Here is a 21,216-nt window from a genome sequence, read left to right as displayed (position 1 = left end):
GCAAAGGTCACTAACTGCCCTCCAGAGTGCCCTGGGGCCTCCTCTGGGCTTTGCTGGGGCCCACGGGAGGCCCCTGCTGCCCTCCAGAGATTCCCCCATTCCACAACAACCTAAAAGCCTAGGAGGAGTCACTCTGAAGAACAAATTCACTTCTGTAGACATTCTGGAGGTTTGTACAGGCTACGTCCCTTTATGCTTTTTAGTCTAGATCCCCTTCATCTTCCTCCAAAATCATCAAGAGATTAAAGTTGTAGTAGTGAGCATCGTTCCAGCTGTTGTCTTGCAGGTCGTCATCTGAATCGTCTTTGGCAAAAGTGGAGGGGAGGAGTCCTCTTGTGCTGGCCACCAGCTCTCCCACAGCCCAGCCATCTCCATCCACCTGCCCAAAGACACCAGCAGATGACCCAGCAGTTCGGGGAAGCTCTAGCTCAGCCTGCTCCCTGGGACCACCAGAAGGACCACAACTGTATCGAGCTATGAACAGCCGAAGCTTTCCCAGCCGCTGTCCCCAGAGCCTGCCGGCTGACAGACCGTTTGCCTGCTACCGGTTCTTCTGCCTCATTTGTGGGGTCCTCCTCTGACACAGGGTAGGAGCCAGGACTGCCCTCTACCCAAGCTGACGCTGCGGGGCTCCGAAACCCATTCTCGGGCTCACTCACCTGGCCTTGAAACAGTTGCCTGGCTTGTCCGTGGTCCCTCGGGACTTACTTCAGCACTTTCTGCCGTGTCTCTCACGGCTTCCACTTTGTGCTCTGCAGCTTCCAGTAGGATTCAGAGGTGGCTGATGGCAGAATTCAGCTCCTTGGCAGTTTCTGTCAGTCACCCCTTCAAGTCAACATTTTTAGCTTGGACCTTTTCTGCCCAGCGCATCTGCCCACGGAGGTGAGAATTTTCTTGGGCCAGCCTGGTGTTTTCCTCCCTCACCTCCAGAAGCTGCACCTCTACTGCTGGCACCTTTGCCTGAGGCTGCTCACATCATATGGACCCTCATCATCTCCAGCCACTTGGGGCTGGAGCTCCTCAGGCACCTCCTGCGAGGCTCGGTTCTGGTGGTCCTGCACGGGCAATGCTCTGGCGTGCTCTCCTTTCTCCAGCCCTCTGCTCAGGAGATGACTTCATGCAGGCTTCCTTAGCAGAGCTTTTGGTGAGCAGAGGCACTGGAGTACACATGAGGTGCCTGATGCTCTCCTGCAGATGCCTGCACCTTTCTTTCAGCTGCGTGGTGAGGGCATCTAGCTGAGCATTTTTCTGCTGGAGCCTCGCTGCCTCCTTGCACACTTCCACAGTGCTGCTCTTCCTCAGGAGGCAGCTCTGCACCCCCAGGGCACTGCGCCGCCCCTCCAGGTGTTGCAGGGCATGCAGCAGGTGGGCGCTCTGCTCCAGCAGCCGCCCGCAGGCCCTGCCGGGGAGCACCACGCCTTGCCCCGCAGGCTCCAGCACCTGGAGCAGAGCACCTGCCACAGCTCGCCATGCCGTCTGCTGCCCTGTGCTGCGGCTTTTGCTGGGGGGTCTCCTGTAGCGCCAAGCGGGAAGACCAAGGGTGGGCCTGCTGCTTGGCCAGCTCTCACCAGTGCTCCTCCTTCCGCTCAGGGCGGCCAGGGGCCCGAGCAAAGCCCGGAGGAGGCCCCAGGGCACTCTGGAGGGCCATTAGGGTCCTGCACGGGCGCCTGCAGAGCCCTGCAAAGGCCCCGGGGCCTTCTGGAGGGCAACTTTGCCATGTCAGAGCACCACTGCTGCTGGCAGCAATGGGGACCCTCCTGTCAGGGCCACTTGCCGCGCATGTCCTTGCCATGGGCAGCAGAGAGCGGGAAGAAGCAAAACAGCGAGTGACATTGCCCAAGGGACCGTCCACACAGGCACCACTGCACGCCAGCAAAGGCTGTCTGTGGGGCACTTCGAGGCCACTGCTGCCCCTGCATTCCCACCCTGGAAGTCAGCTGACTGAACAGGCTGGGCTTCGCCAGGACTTCCCGGAGCATCCCCCCGTCCCTTCCTCAGCCCGAACTGGCCCTGCAGGTCTTTTGTCTTAGAGATGCTTCTGCTGGTGTCCTGCGAGTGATGCCCATTAATGCACTTCTGAGTGTGCAGCGTGCCACCCCGCTGCATGACTGCTAACGGAGCACAGCTTGCACGCACGTGTGCGAGTGCAACTGCTGCTCTCACACAAAGCACCCAGAGGAGCACATGCTCCAGGACGTGCCCTGTGCTTGCTGTTTATGCTCCTTGGGAGCATTTCACTGATTGCTTCTTTCACAGGCTGCCTCCAGTCACCAGGCATGTCACCTGACTGCCATGACTTTTCAAATGTGATGGAGCATGGCCTGACAACTGCATCAGCCAGTTGCCTCGGAGCTATGGTATTCACCTCCTCAGGTCCCCCTGACATATGTATGCTCAGTTTCCTCAGGTGGTCACGAACCTGATCTTATAGTGGGAGGGGATTTGTCCCCCAGTCCCTGCCTAGAGATCCATCCACTCGGGCGGTGTGGGAAGAGAAGTTGCCAGTGAAGAGCGAGGCAAAGAAACCCGAGTACCCCAGCCTTCTCCTCATCTGCTGTGACCAGTTGCTAGTTCTTCCACAGGACACTTTCTTTTTTGGTGAAAAAGAGAGCACCCTGGTCTGCCCCTGTTGTTCCTGCTAGAAAGTAAAGAGCACCAGGCATTCATCTTTACCGGACCATTGCATGTCATACTCCTCGCGTGGCCCCCTTCCATGACCCTCCCTAGGCCCGCCAGCTGCACCTCCATCCCCGGGGAGGCGACAGAACAACAGATTCTCGAAACAACTTCCAACTTGTCCTGTGAAGGTGGTGGTGATGGGGAGTAGCGAGTGGGGATTTACCATATGAGGCAATTCTGCCTTATACCAAATCACACACAGGGCAGGAAGTCAGCTTAGTCATACCAAATGAACCTCCCTGTGGCCAGTGCTCGGGGGGTGTCCCCTCCCAAGCTCTAGCTGGCCACTCATCCTAACAGAAAATTACAGTTCAAGATTTACTGAGTCCTGAAGTACCACCAATTTCTCTGGTTTCCCAGAATTTCCCCAGCAGTAAGCCCCATTTTACCTTACCTATTGAGCCCCCCATGACTGATGCTGCCCCAGTTTTAGTACCTTCCCAGGGAACAGGGATCCCACAAGGACAGTCAGGTGAACTCACCAGTACCGTCTACGTTGTATATCATCACCATGCTCAACAGGTCAGGAACTCACAGACACCCACCCAGGTTACCAAATCGTTACCACAACGGATTTGATTGCATTTTTATTTTCTTGTAGTTTGTGTGCAGGTACTGGAAAGAAGGCAGATGTAGGCATTAGCTAAACCCCTTTGTTACTGCCAGCAATAAAGATGGCTCTCAGCTGGGAGCATGAGCAGGACCCCACGTTACAGCTCCCGATTCCTTATAAGCAATCTTAAGACTATTCACGTACTCATTTTTACAATGACACTGCCTGCTGATGGAAAATAAAGAATAAGTATTTTGTCTGTTTTCCTTTCCTTCCATGTGCAGCCTTTTTCTTTGTTAAACTGCCTTTATCTCAACCCGTAAGTCCTTTATTTTTTTTCATCTTATTTTCTCCTTCCCTGTCATGCTGAGGAGGGGGAGTGATAGAGCGCTTGGGTGGGCACTTGGCAGCCAGCCAGCCAGCCAAGATCAACCCACTAGTGACAGGAGAAGTAATGGTTTTAAACTGAAAAAGGGTAGATTTAGACTGGATATAAAGAAGAAATTCTTTATGATTAGGGTGGTGTGACACTGGAACAGGTTGCCCAGCAAAGCTGTGGATGCTCCACCCCTGGCAGTGTTCAAGTCCAGGCTGGACGGGGGCCTTGAGCAACGTGACCTAGTGCAAGACATCCCTGCCCATGGTAGGGGGGTTGGACCAGATGATCTCTGAAGGTCCCTTCCAACCCAAACCATTCTATGATTCTGTTATGGAGAAAACTGTGTTAACGTCACTAGTTACAGCACCAAAATGTTCCCTCACCTCAAAGCCAGTGGCATTCAAACGCTCAGTAGCAAGACACACAATTAGACTGCATTTACTGTGTGTACACAGCAGTCATTTTCAGAACCATCAGAACCAGGATCAGAGGGTCCTTCCCAAAGTGTCTGTAACACAAGAAAACGTCAAAATAACAAAATCAAACCTTCTGTAACTGTTAACGGATTCTCACTTGCAGTTTTAATATTAAACTTTTGTTTAACTTAGAGTACTGGTGCCTGCACTAATAGCAATAATATCAGAAGAGCCAAAACATAAAGAAACCTATTATAGGCAGATGTAGAATTATGTAGAATGTAGTAGCAACGATGAGGCTCAAATGCAAGATCGAAAAACAAAGCCCCTTGTGAGATATGATCAGAAACAGAAAACTGGAGCTAGAAGCAGCATGCCAGAAAAGTGAGGGGCAGGCCAAAAAAGGAGGAATTGAAGTAGCTGAGATGCAAGATAGCTGGGCACAAGTGGGACAAAAGAATAGCCCCAGTGCAATAAACACTGGTTATTTCGAACACTAACTGCAACACATTCAAAACAACATTCACGTTGTTTTCTCTGCAGTAGTCAAGACCAACATTTTTACTTTATTGTTATGTTTGTGAAAATACTGCCTGTTCTTAAGAACTGCCACTTGCCTTCCACTCCCGGAGCCAGTGGGGAGTTAACTGTTCTGTTCCCAGCCTAACACACAACCTCAATTCAAACAATCTGCACACACACCAAAAAGTTTCCAAATCACCTTGGCTAGCTGCTGTGTATTTTGGACATCTCAGTCACTAAATGACAACGTTTGGCAAGTATTTGATTTGTTGCTACAACAGATCCAATGCTATTTCCACCTTCTGAACTGTGGAGCCAAATCAGCTGACAAGTTCCCATTCAGTATCTGTACAGACCTGGATCCACAAAAGCTGTACTCTGATGTCCTAGCTACTGAACCTACTCAAGGGCTGTGGCAAAACAAATTATAGCCTTTTTATGTGGCTACTAGTGATCTAAAGTTTAAGAAGAAACCGGGAGAAGTCCCTGTTCCATTTTTTTGCTGACATGTCTGGCATTAAGCTTTCCACATTTTCTGTGTCTCTACTGTAAAACATTCTACTCTTGATGCAAACTTTGTAATTAATTAACAGCACATTATGGACAGTCTCTACTTAAAACTTATGACACCAGTTAGTCTTAAAAGCATCCCCAGCCCATCAGGAGGGCTTCACTACCATCCAAATATAGTGCTCTATACACACACACAAATTTCCACCTAGCAAAGCACATGCATGACTAAACCAAATATTCTGTAATACATTATGAGTGCATTAATGCTTACCCAAGTATACTTGTCAAGTCATCACCTTTCATAACAAGCTGACCAGGATGTGGTTTAATTGCATTAAGTCACCAAACTATCAAAGATAATCTGACATGGCTGAAGGTGATATTCTATTTTTCCGGAGAGGTTTCACAGGCAGCTTAGCAGAGGGCTGTATCATACCAAGCGTTAGCGACAGGTTCCCTAACCACTGTCTTAAAGCTTTAAAATTCAACTAAAAGTAGCAGATACAAAGTGCTCACATGTCTTGAATTACCATTCAATTATGAGTTAAAGTTTCAGTACACTTTAGTACTTCAGAAAGAAAACACAGGAAAACATGAAGGCACAGAAAATTATGACTAAGAGATTCCTGGTTTTAAACTATATCCATTAAAAACCACTATTACAAAAAGCCACAAAGAATTTAAGTCACACAGTTTAAAAGAAGATGGGAGAAGAGCACACCTTGTTTGCCTCAAATGTAAATTATTTCAAGCAAAAGAAACTACAGGATAATGTCTGCCTTTTTCTGTAGAAGCCCAAAGCATGTAGCATCGATGCTGCAGAAAGTAAAGCAAAGTGATATCATTATCAACTGAAAGCATAACATAAGGAGCTGTATCATGCAGAAACAACGCTGCCAGTTCTCACAAAAGCAAAGATCTTCTTCCTTGCAAGGTTTTACAAAGGATACGATCTGACTGAACTCTCTTCAGTACATATAAACAACTTTGACAGTTTTTCTCCTCCCTCGTCTAAGCACACTGAAGACTACAGCTAGTTCTATGCCTGCAAAAAACACAGCTTTGAAGAAAGAAAACCTCCTTACAGTTCGAAGTTAAATATTTACTTAAGATTTTTTCCTTAAACGTGGAACTATTCTTACTCACAATTTCTCAGCATAAATATATTTAAGATTTCTTGCTACTCCTCTGAACAGGAAATCACTACAATGTCAATTAGTCAAGAAATGCTAAAAAAATGAGTTAAGAAAATGGCTAATTCCATGGCTCTAACTGCAACAATACAGAATTTGATACCAAGAAACTTTCAAACTGGACATTGTAAAGGAAGCCTTCCACCCCACCAGCATCGCAGGCCTCAAAAAATCACGGGCACTTCAAGCACAACATGATGAGGTTTATGACAGAAAGCTACTTCTGAAAGCTGAACTGAAAGCTCAGTTTTATAGTGGATTCCTTGTTATTTTAAATACGAATCAGCAAACAAAGAAAATGATGACAGGTTAGGAGTTTAAATACAGAGATTTATATATATTCTTAAAAGATATACAACAAGAATTCTTTAAAAATGTAATATGAAGTTTATTGCATACACCATTCCACAATCATTTGGAGATACGAGAATAAATACAACAAAACCTTTAAGTTACTGATGGTGGGAGATATATATCTGAACAGAATTGTCTGTTGAAGTGACATAAATGATCTTGGAGATTACTGAACCATTTGTTTTCAAATTCTGTGGCTGATGCAGTTACCAATGATGACAGTGCTGAAGGGCCTATGCACTTTACCTCACCTTGAAATTCCTCCTTCAGTTTTTCTGGTATAATATCCTGCCCCATAACCTGCAAACAGAGTAAGAAAGAAGATGGGAGAAAACAGCAAATGTGACATTAATAACGGATTTTAACAAGAAAAGCCCTTGACACATGAACCACATGCCATCCAGGAGAAGTTTCCAAGTCATGATCAAGCTGTCTGCCTGTTGCAGTCTGCAATAAACACTGAGAACAAAGAGCCCAAGCTTCACAGCCACACAACCCTGCCCAGCTTCTGGCTGCGCTTGTACAGAGGGATTTTTATTCTTGGAGTAGCAGCGGAAATTTCAACGCCAACTTTGCATTCAGTGCTCACCTTGCAACAGCACCAACACCGATCTACTCCTGAGGGGGTGTGAGACCAACTGAAGCAAAGACAGAAGTTTCCTCTCTCAACTTTTTCAAAACCTGAGATAGTCTGCATCCTACTGCCCTCTTATGGATGAAGCTCCACAAGACTGCCTGCCAACCCGGCAGAGGCTTGGCTTTCACCAACTTACGGACAGCAAAGCTAAAATCTCACTGGCTTCCTTTTGTTCCTTAAGATGCAAGTCCGAAACTCTATAAATAGCATTAAAAATGCTTCATCTCTATAAAGAAAGCCATGCAGCGTTACTCACCTCCTTTGTATTTCTTTAAAACTAGAACCCAGTACACCAAACAGAACAAAGAAATAATGTAAAAGGATGTCTCTGGCTTTTTTCTGAAAAATGTTTAATACTTTTTCTGGAAGCGATTAATACTGCTGTGGCCATCAAAGTAATATCCACTTCTATTTCATACTTGTGATTCACTTTGAGGCATCTAAAATTCCCGAGATAAAAATCTGCATCCCAGGAAATAAACACCGATGATGCATCTGCAAACACAAGTCCAGTGAGAAACTTGGAACCCTGAACATTCCCAAAAGGAGAATCTCAGCAGAACAGATACACCTGCATGACACAAGCCAGCACTACATATGCATCACTGTCAGCTCCAGATAACATGCTACCGCGGCAACCCGCCCCAACTAATTTACTGTGCTTCCTGGCACAGTTCATTAGCTCAGAGGAGTGTCATGCTTACAGGACGTTGTGCCTGAACTGGCTCAGGTACCTCAACCAGTCTTTGTATAGCTGAGAACTTGCACACTATGAAACAACCCCTTACCTTGGTCATCAACAGCAAGGAATTTTCACGGAAACCAAGTTGTGCCACTTTGTCATCAATTTCTTTTTGACCTTTTCTGTTATTCTCTAGCACGAAGGACGACTGTTGCAACTGGGTAAGCTGAAGTAAAAGCCTGAAATTAAAGAGGCAGTTAAAACAAGGCACAGCTGGCAAAAGAGTAAGTCAGCAAACCTAAAATCAACCAAAATGTAATACTTCAAACCAGTTCTTCCTGAGTTTTGCCGACTGCAAAAAAATTAATACATCCGTATCAATCTACTATGGGTATGGTATATCCATGTTATGACAGAAGTACTGAGAGGTACTTTTGAAAGGCAACATGCCAAGTATCTCTGGTTGCTCTGTGCAAATGTTCTTCTCCCCATGTATTTGTCACACAATTCAAAGAAGTGCGGATCTACTAGCATTAACTGCAGTACATCAGGTGTCCCACATCCTTAAGGCCTAACCAGACAGCAGCACATTTTTACCTATGGCAGTGATTATCTTTGTAACCTAAAAAGCCAGAAATCTGGGGGGGGGGGTGGGGGGTGGTGGGGTGGGTGGGTGTTAGACAAATATCAAACAAAAAAATCCTCCCCACGCAGGCCAACCCTGGAATAGTTTCTAAAAATCTTTCATCACAGTTTTATGTTCAAGGCAGTGCCCCAGAGGTCACCACCATGATCCTGTGAAGGTTAGGTGTCATGCTCACAACATGGCTTCACGTCACAGAGGGACTCTATCAGCAACGGCTCAAGCGATGGTAGTTTCCAGAGTCTTCCTCACACAAGGATTGTAAAACACGTCAGCAGAGAAAATATCTAAGTATATTCAACCAAGAGATTTAGCAGTATCGTTACTGAAACTATGTTTAATTCAAGCTTTATGCATAAAGAATGACAATTTTTTTAACACATTTACTAAAGTTACATGAAGCAGGTGTTATAATAAAGGTGTGTGGTTTTATGAAGAGAACACTTAAGATGGAAGTTTTTGTTTGAACATTATAAACAACATCTGCAAATCTAGGAGAACAAACCATTTATAAATTCAGTGAAGTTTTGACTGGGAAATTCAAAATAAAAATGGAAAACATTTTTAATTTGTAAAACATTTTTGTTTCAAAACGTTCATCAACGTAACGTAAGAAAGAAAGAAATCTCAATGAAAATTAAACAAAATCATTTGTCCAATTTTCTTTTTTGTTGGCAAAACTACAAGAGTCAATTATTCATGATGCTTTAACACAGAATGTTATTTCCTACAAATCCCAATACTAAAATACTTTTCCAGGTGCAATTTACCCTGCACGTATGTTCATGCAACACCCACACCTCACTTAAAATCCAAAACCTGAAAACATTAGATAACCTATTTAATACATAAGCCCTGGGCACAGGAGAAGCTTACCCTGGACAAGTGTATCTGCAAATATAAACCACAGTAAGACTTTGTGAAGCTGTGGAGCCAAGCGACGAAATCCCACACTTTATAATTGTCTTAATGCTGAACCATATACACCAGAACAAGCAACACAGATTATTTTAATATGAATGTAGCTTTGAATATTCAATATCAGTATTACCTATTAACTTCTCCCAAGTAGTAATTAAAGTCACCATCTCTTAGTCTGAGTACGGTTAAAAGCTACTATATCTTTTTTATATTTCTTAAATCTTGCCCTAACAGGACAGTTACAAAGTGTTCTCTGTAAACATTTGTGGAAGTTCATTAAATGGCTTTAAATACGTTCAGTGACTCATACATTACTGAGAGGCAAGATAGGGGGAAAAAAAATCCAAGACTATTTCAACAAACCCAGTTCCTAATTATGTCTTTGAAAGATTATGTTTTGGGGATTTTTGTTGTGCACAAGACATTTAGGAAGAGAGGGAAGAAAAGGAAAGAGCATTTTAATGCAGCCCTGTCAATCAGTTGTCTGTCACAGAGTTAATTTTTCAACCTCATCCATTATGCAGACGGGGGTATTATAAAATACATTTTTGCTGAAGCATGAGGCTTCAAGCAAATAAGACAGGTGGCAGACGCAAAAGGAAGACTGGCTACTTTTCCCCCTGGGGCACTTCTGCTGCGGTACCTTTAATACCGAACCAGGAAAAAAACCATGCTCCAACAGAAGCATTTGTTGAAGAACAAGTCCTTTTGTATATAATTACTGGAAAAGATTTATATAATAAGGTCATTAAAAAACGCTTTACTTCTCAACAGTGCATGACACTGGTTTACTCTTTCCACTCAGATTTAGGTTGTTCACAGCTACCATGCTAATGGATTTTGCTTTTTAGATCTGAAGCAATAGCAGGGTGCTTCTAAGTTAGCATGGCCAATGTTGAAACAAACATTTAAATTGAAAATGTAAACTGAAAATATGAAGGCTGAGAAAAACACGCTTTAAATTGTTCTCAATTTAGAGAAGTTAACGTTATTCTGAGAATATGTTTAGTTACCTTGCTCTAATAAATGAGGCACATGCCTTTATCCCAACTTTTTTTGACATGTTCTGCTCCCAGGACTCAGAAACTGCGTGTTTCCCTTCGTCTGTCTTTTCTGATTCTTCTGAAGCGCAGAGTTCTTTCACAGCTTGGCTGCTGCTACAAGTCACTGCATTCTGCCCCTTTGTTTCTGTAGCAAGGCTGGACCGAGGGCCTTCTTTCTGGCTGTCTGAACTGTGAAGCTGCAAATTAATCTCTCTTGCAGTTGGTGTTTTGAAACTACTATCACTGACACTAACCTCTTCAGACTGATTTAGATTTGTTTCTGGAATGACTAATGGAGAAAAACTTTGTAAAAGGCCCATATAAGCTTCAGCAAGTAACTTCCAGTACCAAGGGTTGAAAGGATGTAAGCAGATCAGCTGCTGCAGACACGTGATCTTTTTTTCTACGTTTTCCAGACCCTGGTAAATTGCGAACTGCAGGCTGAGAACCGTCATTAAGTGATCTGTGTTAGTAGCACCATTTCTCTAGAAACAAAAGGTAACAGATTAAAAACCAGAGTAGAACAGAATCATACTTTAGAGTCTAAAAAAATGTCTCCCTGAATAATGACACACAAATACCAGTAACGGTAATTAAATTGTACAAAATGTGCTCTTAATTTTAAAAGATACAACATGATTCAGATCATACATGATCAAGCTGACAGCATTCCCTCTAGCTGCCTTGTTCCAGTCTGAAAGGCAAGAAGGCCCTGAATACTGTCATTTGCTTATTTGCCTTCAGAGTTCTATACAGCTGCATACTTCTTTGCAGTATGAGCACCTTTTATATAAAATGAACAGCAGCAGCCAAATTCTAGCAAACTTCAGAGCCTCTAGATTTTTTCCTTTATGGGAAAAACTCAATTAGCGGTTAGATACTGCTTGGTGGCAGTTTGGCAGCAAGTATATGGCTATAAATAGGGAGTTTTGAACCATCACTTTTATAGTGGAAAGATTTAAGCACTCATTTATCCCCTTTCTTATCATTCCTATTACATTACATTAATTCTGCCTAGCAGAGCATGATATTTAGTCCCTTCCAGGACTACCAGCCTCCCTGCACAGGGAGCTCATTGTGGTACAGGGTGTTCTGATTTCTAAAGAGTGATTATATCTGCAGTGACAGTTACCCTCTGTTTACCAAATACTCTGAGCACTGAACATCCTAAAAGATTATACACAGGAAGATTATTTTTCCAGAAAACAGTCCATATAAAAGAACTACTGACAATATTTTAATGTTCAAAACTTAAAAGAAAGATTGCATTATTTACCATTTTTTCTGCAATATCCAGAGCTTCCTTGTGCCTTCCTAAGCGAGATAAACACCGAGCCTGGCCCTCCTGGACATCTCGTCTCATTGCAATGTTACTGGCAGGTAAGAGTAGCAAGCAGTTTGAGTATTCACACAGGGCTTTCTAGTAGTGTCGACAAAAAGAAAAGCCAAACAAAACAGTGAGATATTTTCGTTTAAAAGCAAGGTTGACAGCATGTTTTGTTTATGACTACAGTCACAAAGGGAATTCAGGAGCTAAAGTCCACATTTTCATTTCCCCAGACTCAGCTACCACCTATGCCAGCAACAGACAAGTGCCCTGGTACTACACAGCCAAACCTAGATGGTGATGAGCAACCCGAGTCCTAACTTGTGTTTAAGCCCTGGCACAGGATTCACTACACATCTGTCCACCTCACCCCCACCAGGCTTGACCCAGAAGGGATCATCTACCAGCCTGAGTAATATGGGACACAAGGTATCTTTCCCGCAGCCATCAACTCGATAATCAGAGCACTCAACCTAAATTTGAGGAACCTTGTTTCAAATCCATGACATTCTCTATGGGAAGGCTTGAACCTGCAAATACCTCACCTCACATGAATAACCAGCAAGTCATAGAATACCATAAGGAAGGTGAATTGCCGTAGCTCCTGCAGGGTGGTTCTAATTTGCATTAAATAATTCAATATTAATTGGGCGAAGGAAAAGGACGAGAACAAGCAACACTTCTGTAGCTCACTCAGGGCACTCACCAGGACTCCAATTAACATTTAAATACATTAAATTAAGTATTCAGTGAAGCTAAGACTGCGGTCTTGGTTCCTCCCCCTTTGTGTAAGTGCGCAGACCGGAAGACTGAAGAGCAATGCTCATTCTCCCATCTTTCAAAATTGATATTTAATTATTCCTTGCAAACTTGAACGGTTCTAACAGAAAGAGCTTCCAGGTGACAGACCCTAAATACTTCCTAGTAAAATGGCTGAAATCTTTTTCTTCCCTGTTGTTAAGTTTGCATCCCTTCTCAAGTGAAAGGGGGAGCTCCCCTCTGCCCAGTGAGTGCAGCAGCCACTGGTGAAAACAGATCAGAGGTCTGCAGGACACCCCTGTTTGCCTTGTTACGTGACAAAGGTATATAACCTGGCAAGGATCAGGCATTATGAATCCCAAGCAGATTCTACAGTCACCTATATCCTAAAAATGAGCACAGCTTAGATCTCTGCTGTCCTTGGCATTTCCTATCAAGTGGCCTAGGCTGACATAAAAAAGTATTCACAACAAATTAAGAGATTACTTCCCCCTTTTACTTATTTCCAGCCCTCTTTCTAAGGGCGGTGCTCTCAAATCTGTAATTTTATGTGCAGACTAGTTCTGGTTCTGTCACAGTGTCTGTTCTTCCTGAGGGTCAGCAGCCATGTCTGACCACAGCCTGAGGCATCTTTCTTTTTAGCACACACTTATGAATCCCTTCAGGGCGTCTCAGCTGAGACTGGAAAGCATCTGTCGGATATAGACGAGGCAGCAGCAGCTGTGGAATAACATTAAAAAGGAGATTTCAAAGCTAACTGAGGTACAAGATCCATAAATCCAATGGGCAAGGCGAAAGGTGTGGAGTCAAAAGTCAGCCTGAGGGCTCTGAAATCAGGGAGCCTGTAATGCAAACAGCCCAGAGTAAGAAGCTATTACAATTGAAACAAGGGCTGAAGCTGCTCATTTCAATGAGGAAACAAGGTAACAAAAGACTGGATTCTGCAACTAGGACTACAGAGGCAGGAGAGCATCCATGATCAGGAATATGGCTCAGGAAGTAGGCAGTGAGGGCTGGGTCTAGGACTACAGCAGGCAGGGACAGAAATGAGGAACATAAACACACCCCAAAGGCACAACCAGTCATAAAAGAGTGAGGGGAAGCTGCAGAGGTGGGGCAATTAACGACGAGGCTCGTAAGCCAACCATCAGGAGACTGACAACTGCAGACAGCTTTCACCTGACAGCTCGGAGAAAGGTGAGCGGCAGCCAGGTGGGTGCCAGGATTTGACAGCCTTTGTGGGACAGGGTATTATCTCCAGGAGAAGAGAAATCGACATGCTTAACCCTGGCTGACTGTGACTTCCATGGCCACAAATACCAGCTCTGCTCACTACTGAACTGCTTGGACGTGCAAGCCTGATCTGGATCTGCGCCGGGCGCAGAGCGGTATTTCTGGCCAGTTTACCCTGACTTCACATGGATTCCTGGAAAGACGACATGTGGCTGGGGGAGCTTGCCAGAACACAGGTTACTCACGGTGGCCTGACCGCAGCTCTGCCAGCAAGGCCGGCTCTTCACCGGGTCACCGCGGCTGCCCGTGGGGCTGTCAGGCTTTCAGCACAAACGAGGGGCCATCGCGCTGGACATCACCACCCCGCACACTCCAGTCCCCCCCAGGCTGTGGCTCGGCTTTTATGGGAATACACGTGCACATTCACTCGGCCCACCGGGGACTACAGGATCCCCCTGCTTTACAGCCCCACACCGGCCGCGGCCCAGGGCCCAGGCGCCAGGCCGTGGAAATACCTCAAACTCCCGCCGCCGGTAGGCCCAGTCCGCCCGGAACTTGCTGGCCGTCAGCCCGCCGTCGCCTTCCCCGCCGTCCGCCTCGCCGCAAAACCACTGCGGGCACAGCACAAACGCGTCAGGGGGGCTGAGGCCGGCCCCCGCCTCACCCCTCCGGCCGCTCCGGCCGCCCCCGCCGCCCCCCGCTCCTCACGCAAGGCTCGCAGCGCTTGGCGCCGCTCGGCAGCGCGGCCCCGCCGCCCGGGTCCCGCTCCCGGCTAGGGGCGAAGAGGGAGTCCTCGAACTGCCAGCCCCCCAGCGGCTCCATCCCGCCGCTCCGCCCGCGGCGGCAGCGCGCCCCCTGCCGGGCCGCTCCTCCGATAGCCCACCGAGGGCGGCGGCGAGCCGCCGGGGAGCACCGTCAGCGGCGGCGCGGGCTAGAGCGGAGGCGGCGGGCGGCGGCCATCTTAGGTGGGGCGCGGCGCGCGGCCCGCCGGGAGCTGTAGGCCCGGCCCGGCTCCCTCCGCGGCTGCCCGCTGGGCGCCTGAGGCGCGGCGGCGGTGTGGCGGTGTCTCGTGGCCGCTGCAAGGGCTAGGGGCAGAGGGCCGGGTGGTCCCTCCGCCAAACCTAGGCCGGGGCGCTGACTGGAAGCGGTGGCGGGCCGGGTGCCGCCGGCCTTGCCAGCGCCGCGGGACCCGCCTCAGGGGAGCCGGCGGCTGCGCCTTGCTGCCGTTTGCCCGCTGGCCTGGGGAGGTGGGTCCTAGACGGCTCGCACCTCCTCGGCCCTGGCCCTGGGAATGGAAGTTTTGTAAGATCTTGTAATGAATAGTTGAACCTAAGTGTCCCGTGCTTTGATAAATTAATTGCATCATTGTGGAGTTGTTCTGTTAGTATCCTGGCCCAGTGCCTCTGTGGGGGTGGGTGGGAATGTGTTTGGGTAACTTTTCCATTTAATCTCAGTTCTGACCCAAAGCAGAAGGGGAAACTCATGAAATCTCAGGCTTTCCCAGATGGGGTTTCCCAAAGCCCCCTACACTGCACTATGGGAAATGGGGACACAACAAAGTGAAGACCAAACCTAGGGCTTCTTCAAGATGTAAATATTCTCAGGAACACCACTGCTCATTAACAACACCTAGGTGATGTTGCAGCTACCCCAGCTCTCTGCCCTGCCTCATGATATCACCGTACACACAGTGTGCTGTGTTTTAACTACTGCAGTGCTGCTTCCCCTCTCTGCCTTACCAGTCTGTCCATCCAGGAAGGTCCATTTTGCCCCAACTAATCACCGTGCAGCCTTGGAGGTGATGAGCTGAAAAAGTCATCCTGTACTTCCTTAACCTGCACGTTTATACCAGAACAGCTTTTGAAGCCAAAGCGCTGCTCACCTGGATAATTTTAAAGGTTTCATTCTAGTAGACATGTAAAATACGCGTTCTGGGTTTGGGGTTTTTTTGTTCTAAGGGGATACACGCTCAAAATATCCTTCCATACCAGCACAGCTATGACTGGATGTAGCATCAACTGGCATAAATCTCTGGGTAGAAACTCAACTTTAGCAGGTAGATTTGATCAGAAAAATCAAAGGAGATTGAGGTCTCTTTTGCTTTTATCTTGACATTGGCAAACGAGCCCTCCTGTACACAGGAAACTGCTTAGCTAGAAAGTATGGAGAGAATCAGGAGTTTGCTCGACATGCCTGTTTTCTTGTTAGAAGTGTCCAAACACATAGTTGCTTGTATGTGCACACCAAACCATCTGGCTTCCTCCTGCCTGCAGACCAGTGTGATGAGCTGCTACAGGACAGGCAGAGCACACAGGAGTCAGCCTGCAGAGATTTACAAGAGCGTCTAAGTAGTTACGTCTGCACTTCTCATGCACTGGACACACATTCCTTTCCCACTCCTCCAGGACTGCTGGTCACATTGCAACACACCAGTCTAATGAGCAAAGCACGAAAATGCAGCACAATGATTAAGAACAAATCAAAAAGAAAAACCAAAAAAGAAACATGAGTAATCAAAGTGAAATGTGGCCCCAGCTCAGCGTAAAAGACAAAGAGCAAGGCACTCCCAGGGGCAAATCCAGGAGCAGCCAGTTGGCTGCCAGCTTGGATTGCGGAGTCCTCCAGGGCTGGGGGTTTCAGCCATTGTTGCCTCTGAGGATACCAACATGGTCTGCAAAGCCACCGTGTTGCAATGCAGCGAATGGCTTTGTCTACGAAGTCAGTGACAGGAGAGCAGTGATTCCTGAGCACCACACAGGGGGCCTAGCAGCGGGCTGCATGGTTTCAGTCATGTCATGGGCATAACATTGCCCCTCTTCTTCCCTCCTCCCCTGCCTGGCTCTCCCCTTCCCTCGCCTTGCCTCAGACATGTAAAGGGCTCCTAGTGTATTAGTTACAGAAATTAAAAAATGCAACTTTAGGAAATTCCTGCGCCTTGTCAGCACAGGAGATTTGCTCAATTTCTCCCCTAAGACCCGAGTCATCAGTGCAGCTGCCAGAACACAAATTCCCACTGTACTTAAATGAAGCCGTTTGCCTGAGTTTGCATGGCATGACTTGCTGCAGCGCTGTTAGCCTTGGCTTCACGCAGGTGAAAACGTCGTCTCTGGAAGATGCAGCTTTGAGGGGGCTCAGAGACACACAAGCCCTGTGAGAGCCTGCGCTGCTGCAGCTGCACTGTGTAGTCTGCTTCAGGGATAAAAAGAAGCCGTAGATGAATCTCTTCCTAAAGCCAGCCAAGGTCTTACTCTACCGCCAGCCTAAACCACTGGCTCAGCTCATGAACATTGGCCCAATAAAACAAATGGCCTCCAGTAAGTTGTGGTCACCAAGCAAGTTCCTGCGCATCAGCAAAACTATTGTAGCTGTTCAGAAGAGCATGCCTCGTTACGCTGGCAGTGAGGTGCTGTGACCCAGCTTCAACCTCGATGAACGTGGGCCAGGCTAGCGTGCTTCATCTTGCAGTCAGGGTGAGCCCAGAGAAAGCCTAGGCAGTGAAGACAATTCAAGTAATAAGCAGGAATCTGTCATGCTGCCCTACTGCCTGAGCCTTCTGGCCAGGAAAAGAAAATACAGTGCGGCAGGCAGAGCCTGTCTCAATCCAAACAGCCCTTCTTCTCCCTGCTTCCCAGTCTACTCTGAGGCAAAATTAATTCCAAATTCTCTCCCAGTGTTTCTTTAATTACTGATGTTATTATTTGCATTGTATTAGTCTCTGTAAGTCCTTGCCACAACCTGGCCACTCTTGCGCCAGGCGAATCCGCACCACAGAGGTTTCAGAAACCATCAAGCACGCATAGTGGAAACAAGAAACCTTGGCCAGCAATTAGGGCCCTATCTTGGTAGGCACTACCCACACACATCGGCTAAGGAATAAAGCAGCTCTCACACGGTTTATAGCTTTATTAAAATATGCTGGAAAGGAGCTGCCCTTGGAAGAAAGCAAAAGAGACTAGTTCCCTCCTCAAAGCAAGAGAGCTGCCTGCAGCGAAGAGGGCAGTAAGGCCCACAGGCAGCATTCCTCAAAGGTGGCTCCTGAATCGTTAAGTGGATTCTTCCAGACATTGTGAAATACTTGTACCTTGAGGGAAGATTAGTTTTCTTTTTTGACAGTCATAACATAGGCTCTTCCCTAAACATGTTCATGAAAAGAGGAGCAGCTCTTTATTTGCTGGCATTGTCTCACTGTCTCCTTCTCTCTTGCCTTTTATTTAGATTGCAGGTTCTCTACAGCGGAGACCATATTTCATCCTCTTTGCATGGTGTCACACATAAGGGGATATTGTCCGTGACTAATGCAGGAGGCTTAACACAAATAACATTTCATGGCTAGGGGCATACAGTAGTTATCACTACTACAAACTGCAAACAAAACCGCAGTTAAAGCTCCGATGAACTCAGATGAGCTCTAGCGTATCTTACTGTGATGGTCCGAGATGCAACTGCGGAGCTCAAGAGCAATCCTCCTTGAACAGTAAGTGGTCACACTGAGGGCAGAAAAAGACTGATCCCTCTGAGCCAAAGCTCCCAGAAGCTACTGACCCAAATTTCAGAAAAAGAATACTTGTCCCAAACTCAGTACCGTTTTGAAGAAGTGCTGGTAGAATCAGGATGAACCTCCATCCATCTCAAGCGAGCTGAGAAAGCAGGTCAGCCAAATGTGACCAAGAGGAAGCTACACTTGCTAAATCCAGATCTGTCCTTGAGGAAGGCAAAGACAGGACTGAGCAAAGGCAAATGAGGGAACTAAAATGACTCCCTACCTCTAAAGGGGAAAAGTGCTCCCACACCCTCATGCACTGCAGAAAAAGAGTACATTGTCACCAGGGCAGTACTCACGTGAGAGTGCAGAGCCCAGCAGATGAGCAGAAGGGCATCAGGCAAGAAACCAGGCAGGAAGAGATGACTGGGGAGGAGGAGACAACCAGAGCAGCAGCACTGCTCCAACCAGCCACTGAGTCCAGCAGGCAGGGAACCTCCTTTTGCTTCCTCATCTCTCCAGAAGAGCAAAACAGTCGAATCTAGTTTCTTTCTAAATTATCAAACCACCTCACAGTTCTAGTAAAACACAACAAAAGTTGGGAGATGAAGGGTCTTGCATCATGGAAATCAAAAAGTAAGAATTGTTTGTTGTTAACAGAAACCAAAAGCTTTTTAGGGGTCCTTAGGACAGACAGGAGAAGACACATCCCCCACAAAATGGTTTATTTGCCTGCTCTATCTTAAGACAGTGCAACCTTTCAAACCCCTGGCAAGCCATATTAACTAGACGATAATCCTTCCTCCTCAGGCCTCACAAAATCCAATAAAGTTGTTATTGCCAAAAGGGTGCACTACACAGAGATGTGTCCAGCTATTAATGGGTTTTGCAACTATTTTCTGTCTAGCAAGATAAATGATGAACAGAATGAGCATACCCTTGGGTTTGACCAAAATGCTGTTGAAAAGAGGAAAAAAGCTTTCTGCAAAGACAGAAAGGTGGTGGTGATCGGGTGCCGGGGAGAATCCCAAAGCAGGGCTCTTCCCAGGCAAGCCCACGCATTTCCAGGACTGATACGAGTCGAGTGTCTGAACTGCTTCACTCTGCTGTGTAGCACAAGCACAGAGGTGGTACCCTGATGGGGTCTGTGGATACAAGCTGGATGCCGAAGTCATGGCAAATGGTGGTATCTCCGATCTACTGCTCTAACTGGAAAAAAACCCAAAAGACTCACTGCTGGGCACGGTGAAGTTTCTAAACCTGCTTCTATGCCCTTTTTTCTATTTTATCAGTTTTTCTGAAAACTCATTAACTTCCCCTGGCCACAGTTACGCTTGTTGCTTAATTGCTACTTGTGATGAAACCAGGCTATGGAGATCATAGCATATTCGTTACCTCTCTAGGTTAAAACTTTACTACTGCATTTTTCAGGACTGGGCAGGACTGGTGGCAACTCCTCTAGGACACCATTTAAGCAGCCTTGGCTGCTGTAGACCTCTACTGTAATAACATCCATTAAATAAAGCTGACTTCCTATAATATTGCTGTCTTGCAGGAACAAAGAGAAACAAATCTAAAGATTAGAGAAAAATATGCTACGTTGAAGAAATACACCCAGGGCTTTGAGACTGCCCTTGAGTGACCCTCACAACTCGTGCTTTTCCAGTCCTTCTCTCCTTTCCATACGGAGGCTGTCAGGGGAGGCTGCCTCCACAAGGGAAACAACCAAACTGTTTGTTGATTCTCCACTACCTTGTTTCCCATGCAGGTTTTGCATTGCTGGAAAGTAGAAACTGCTAGTAAATTTAGCTTCTACGGCTTTATATTTGCCTTGTACAAGTATCAGTGCCCACAGAAAGTGTGAGGTGAAGCACAGGGAAAGCACTGCTCAATGAACAAATGCAAACAAAACACAGAAATCAAGAATGGACTTTGCCCACAATTGCTCCCTTCCCCAAATAACTGCAAATGAAATTAATCTAGAGCAAAGAATGCCATAAAACACATATCAACAATACAGTTTTTAACTTGGTGGTGCCAGTAAGAAAAATGATGAGGCACTTCCACCACAGACTTCCACGGGCACCTGTTTCTGCGCTTTGTTGGGTACCAGGTGAACGGCTTGCACATAAATCCTTGCAGCTGGACTTCACCTGGAGGCTCTGGCCAGCTGCTGGAAAGGAACTGCAGGACTGAGAGCAGTTGCAACTGCAGTAGTATTTGTACCACCTCCTTTGGTTCACAATGCATCACTATTAGAGATTATTTTGTGGGGCCCCTTCCATATTAGTTCTTTAGGCAGGCTGCACTGCAATCATGTTTTTTCCTATTTGGCTTTCATTTAGGAAAACTGAAAATCACTAAGAGGAGAATTACTGCCAACACTGACCTTTATTTTCACCCAAAGACACAAATCAACTAGGTGCGACACATGCTTTCATTCCCTTTTCCATCTTTTCTTTCTTCTACCACCAAATAAATATTTTAAGGTAATGAACATCAGCTCAGCACTGAGCCTGTGAAGAAACACACATGGGAGAGGAATTAGTCACAATGCTAATAGTTCAAAATTATAGCAGTAGAAGCATATGAATATATTCAAAGGTTTCATTTTACAGTATTTTAAGTGCAACAAGTCTTTTAACAACCAAAAATGTTAGAAACCACCACCTGACAGACTGAAGGCCACCACCACCAGTATTTCAAAGTGACACTGAGCCCACAGGGAACAATTTAGCATCGTTGTAGAGGGGACCTTCTGGCATAAAAATAAGGCAATGCACAAAGTGACTTGGTATTTTAAATTCTTAAAAATAGTAGTTGACAGTATTGTTATGAAAACAAATGGAAGATGGAAGGGGCTGAGAAGAGGCTGGGAGAGG

At 46.3% G+C, this 21,216-nt stretch overlaps 1 protein-coding gene across 1 annotated transcript; it reads right to left on the bottom strand.

Moving 5' to 3' along the window:
- Positions 1–6,619: 6,619 nt before the first annotated feature.
- On the bottom strand, positions 6,620–14,948 carry C3H8orf76 (chromosome 3 C8orf76 homolog). The gene is made up of 6 exons (XM_055798576.1): positions 14,563–14,948; positions 14,370–14,465; positions 11,812–11,955; positions 10,506–11,020; positions 8,035–8,167; positions 6,620–6,909 (listed from the first exon to the last, which is right to left on the bottom strand). Exons 1-6 carry the CDS (start codon positions 14,674–14,676, stop codon positions 6,703–6,705), a joined length of 1,209 nt encoding a protein of 402 aa, XP_055654551.1. The 5' UTR covers positions 14,677–14,948; the 3' UTR covers positions 6,620–6,702.
- Positions 14,949–21,216: the final 6,268 nt, after the last annotated feature.

This window comes from Falco peregrinus, chromosome 3 (genome assembly GCF_023634155.1).
Source record: "Falco peregrinus isolate bFalPer1 chromosome 3, bFalPer1.pri, whole genome shotgun sequence".
In the NCBI taxonomy this organism is placed as follows: Eukaryota; Metazoa; Chordata; class Aves; order Falconiformes; family Falconidae; genus Falco; species Falco peregrinus.
The sequence above is the reverse complement of the archived record's forward strand: the minus strand, read 5'-3'. Positions and strand labels throughout refer to the sequence as shown.